At 61.6% G+C, this 3,198-nt stretch overlaps 2 protein-coding genes across 2 annotated transcripts; one reads left to right on the top strand and one right to left on the bottom strand.

Moving 5' to 3' along the window:
- Window positions 1-313: 313 nt before the first annotated feature.
- On the top strand, window positions 314-1,032 carry EMIHUDRAFT_252764 (hypothetical protein; the record flags this gene model as incomplete). The annotated part of the gene is made up of 2 exons (XM_005787169.1): window positions 314-577; window positions 748-1,032. The coding sequence occupies 2 exons, from the start codon at window positions 314-316 to the stop codon at window positions 1,030-1,032; spliced, it is 549 nt and encodes a 182-aa protein (XP_005787226.1).
- Window positions 1,033-2,760: 1,728 nt separating this feature from the next.
- Window positions 2,761-3,194, bottom strand: EMIHUDRAFT_122716 (hypothetical protein; the record flags this gene model as incomplete). Its single annotated transcript, XM_005787170.1, has 2 exons — window positions 2,761-2,979; window positions 3,111-3,194. The coding sequence occupies 2 exons, from the start codon at window positions 3,192-3,194 to the stop codon at window positions 2,761-2,763; spliced, it is 303 nt and encodes a 100-aa protein (XP_005787227.1).
- Between the last annotated feature and the right edge of the window lie 4 nt (window positions 3,195-3,198).

Consider the following 3,198-nt stretch of genomic DNA (forward strand, 5'->3'; position numbering starts at 1 on the left):
GGGACAGAGTCTCAGAGAGCAGGGCCCAATTCGCCAATTGAATGTGTGAATGTTAGATTTGTTTGTAGTATTGCTAAATCTCTCTCTCTCTCTCCAGACCTAGTCTCTCGGCGCGTCCCCGCGACGCGCGAGGGCCGCGACCTAGGGGGGGACACGGTTTCCAAAAGAAATCGTTTTGCTTAGGGAAAGAGATTTTGACTCCCTCCGTACGGCGGGCAGTCTCGAGACCATGGTGCGCGCGCTCGCCCCACCCGTGCCCACGGCGGCCTGCGCGCGCGCGCGCGCGCGGTAGTAGGAGTAGGCTGCGGGTCGTATGGCGCCGGTGGTTCACCACCGGTTGCTCATCCCCGGGAGCAACGAACCGAGCAGCCAGACCGTGTGCGCCAAACAGCAGCACGTTTGGCGACTAACAGAGCACCAGCCGAGGTGCTGCCCGCCGAGGCCCGAGCACGCGAGGAAGCGCGAGACGGGGCGGCGTGTGGGCCGCCCGGCGAGCAAAACGACTGGCGCCGCGAGCGTCGCGTGCGTCAAGGCTCAAGCAGTCGAGAATGTCGAGAATGTCGAGAATGTCGAGAATGTCGAGAGTCGAGAATGTCGAGAATGTCGAGAAGTGCGCCATTCGGCGGCCGACGGTCTCTGACCGCGCTGCGCTCGCAGCTGCAAAGACGCCGCCGCAAATGCCGCCGGACCCGCATCCGGAAGAGCCAGGATTCCAGCTGCCGTCGCTGCTCCATCCCCCGCAACAAGCGTGCGATGCTGCAGCACTGCGCCAAGAGGCGCAGCAACCTCGACCCGGGTGTTGCTCGAGTCCGCAACGCCCACGGGGCGAATGCGATTGCCTGGTCCTATCGCCAAACGGCTCTGCTCCTCCTCTTGTCTGGCAGCAATCGCAAGCTGCGGCACACAGGCCGCGTTGGCGCAGAGGAGGCGGCAAGCCTCAACGCGCCTACCCGTGGCATCCCGCCGGATCGGGCCAAGACTAAGGCTGCAGGCGTCGGCCCCGGCTGCTGCGAGGGCGCGCCCTCCCGTTGAGGTGTCCATCTTATGTGCAGTGGGGCTACAACTGTAGCGCGTCGGCAGGATCCCCAAAACCGTCGTCCACACCCCCCAAACGATTGAATTCGGACCGCCCAAATCTGCCCCCCCCCCCCCCCCCAAAAATTTAAACCGCCATAAAGATCTATCTGCAGGGGCTCTGTCCCCCCCCCGCAAACTCTAAACCACCATAAACTACAGTCTGCAGGGGCTCCAGGCCCCAAATGACGTGTGAGTGTTAGGGTTGTTCGGTTGTGCCGACGCGACCCCGTGCCTCGGCTCTCTCTCGCCTCTCGCGTTCGTTACTTTGACACCTTTTTCCCGTGACGAAAAACGAACGCACACCAAGCGCTAAGCGTGAGGACACGATTTCGAATTCGGAGTAGCACCTGAGCAAAATTGAGCCCGCTCAGGTGTGACAGAAAAGTATAAGGGTCGACCAGGTTTCGAACTGGGGACCTCCCGCCACAGCGGGAAGGCATCCAGCAAGATACGCTGAAATTGAAAAGAAAATCAGAAGTTCGGGAAAAGCGGAAAACCTATATAGCATACCGAGGGAATTAGACCCACAGAGATACGCACACACCGCGACGCCCGAAGTGCCAAGAAGGACGTCATTCGTACGAAACCTCAGAAGGCCATGGGCGCCGAGAGAACATTCCCTCGAGAGGACAAAAGACTGGGTCCAGCCCTGGGTGGCGCAAGATCTGACGTTCTGTGACAATCGTCAGATCCGTGTTTTTCTCGTTGTTTTGTCGCTCGCTCCGCTCGCCACCTCACGCTCCGTAGTCCGGCCATGGCCAGTACCCCGCGTCTCAGTGAGACGCGTGGTACCATCCAACTCCGGTCGAAGGGCTCGAATGCGCTCAGCCTCAGGAACAAAACCACGCAAATTCTGCACGCCTCGCTGCGCCGCTGGCTTGACTGAATCAGGCAGCAGGCTGCTGCTGCTGCTGCCACAGCAGCAGTCTGCTGCGGCCCTAATACGCAAGTTAATGACTAGCAGCACTGCCGGGGGCATACGAGCCGCCACAGCCGGTGTGCGGCCGTGCACTGCCACCTGCCTGCGGCTACGCACAATGTGCGCTCGCATTGGATGAGCCCTGCTGATGGACCTGCGTCGCCTAGCTGCACGAGAGCAATGCCGCAGGCGGTGGCCGTGGCATACACTGCGAGCACACTCGGTGCAGCTGCGAGGTGCAGCAAGAGCACGTCGTTCCTGCCTCTGATGCCACTCTCGCGGCTTGTAGCGCGTCACTCGCGAATGCTCTCCAGGAGCTATGGCGGGCGCGTGTGTGGGGCTGTAGCCTGTGTTTGGCCGGTTCTGACCCGTTTACTATCAGTATCATGCCCGGGCCACAAAAAATCGCACACGGGTAGCGGCTCAGGGGCCCAGTAAGTCGCGGAATCGCCAAATGTTTCACAACCTGCGCCACCCAGGGCTGGACCTAGTCAAACGAAGAAAGGCGTCGCACCCCCTCCTTGCGCAGTGGTACCCCGCGCTATGTGTCGCCGTCATCGGGGCACGCTATCCTGTGAAGTCAGGGGGCAAGCGGGGGCGAGGCGCAGTCCCTCTGGTCTATACTGGTGTGGTTCTGTCCCTAGTCTCGGAGGGGGGCAAAAAAGATAAGAATATCTTTTTTTTTACTCTGACCGCCTTTTTTATTTTAGTCTCTCTCGACCGCCAGTCACTCGGCGGGCTCAAAAAAGAAAAAGACCGCGTAGTCACCCCCCTCGCTCAACGAACAGCACCACCTGCCCATTGCCCTGCGCCTCCTGGCCGTTTGAGCCAATCGCGGCGAGCACCGTCTCGAAGGACGCCTTCTCCGCCGCCAGCACGCTCTTTAAGAGCGTGGGCTTGCCCACGCCGCCCAGCATGAGCTGCCACGCCGGGTACGACATCCCCATCGTGACGTAGGTGGTTGCGCGCACGAGGTCTCCCACCTGCGCACGGCCGGCGATGGGGGAGCGGTGTCGCAGGAGGTGCGCCGGTACAGTACGTGAACGGTGCGCGGGCAAGCCGCCGCCTCGACTCCGCCTCCTCTGGCGCTGCCACTGTCCAACAGTTCAGTCACCACGATCTGCCTGGCTTGTGGTGCGTCTTCGTCGCCGCCGTCGCCGCCGTCGCCGCTCTCCTCGAGCGCCATGCCGAGTGGCATGTCG

This window comes from Emiliania huxleyi, assembly GCF_000372725.1.
Source record: "Emiliania huxleyi CCMP1516 chromosome Unknown EMIHUscaffold_1446, whole genome shotgun sequence".
NCBI classification, from domain to species: domain Eukaryota; phylum Haptophyta; order Isochrysidales; family Noelaerhabdaceae; genus Emiliania; species Emiliania huxleyi.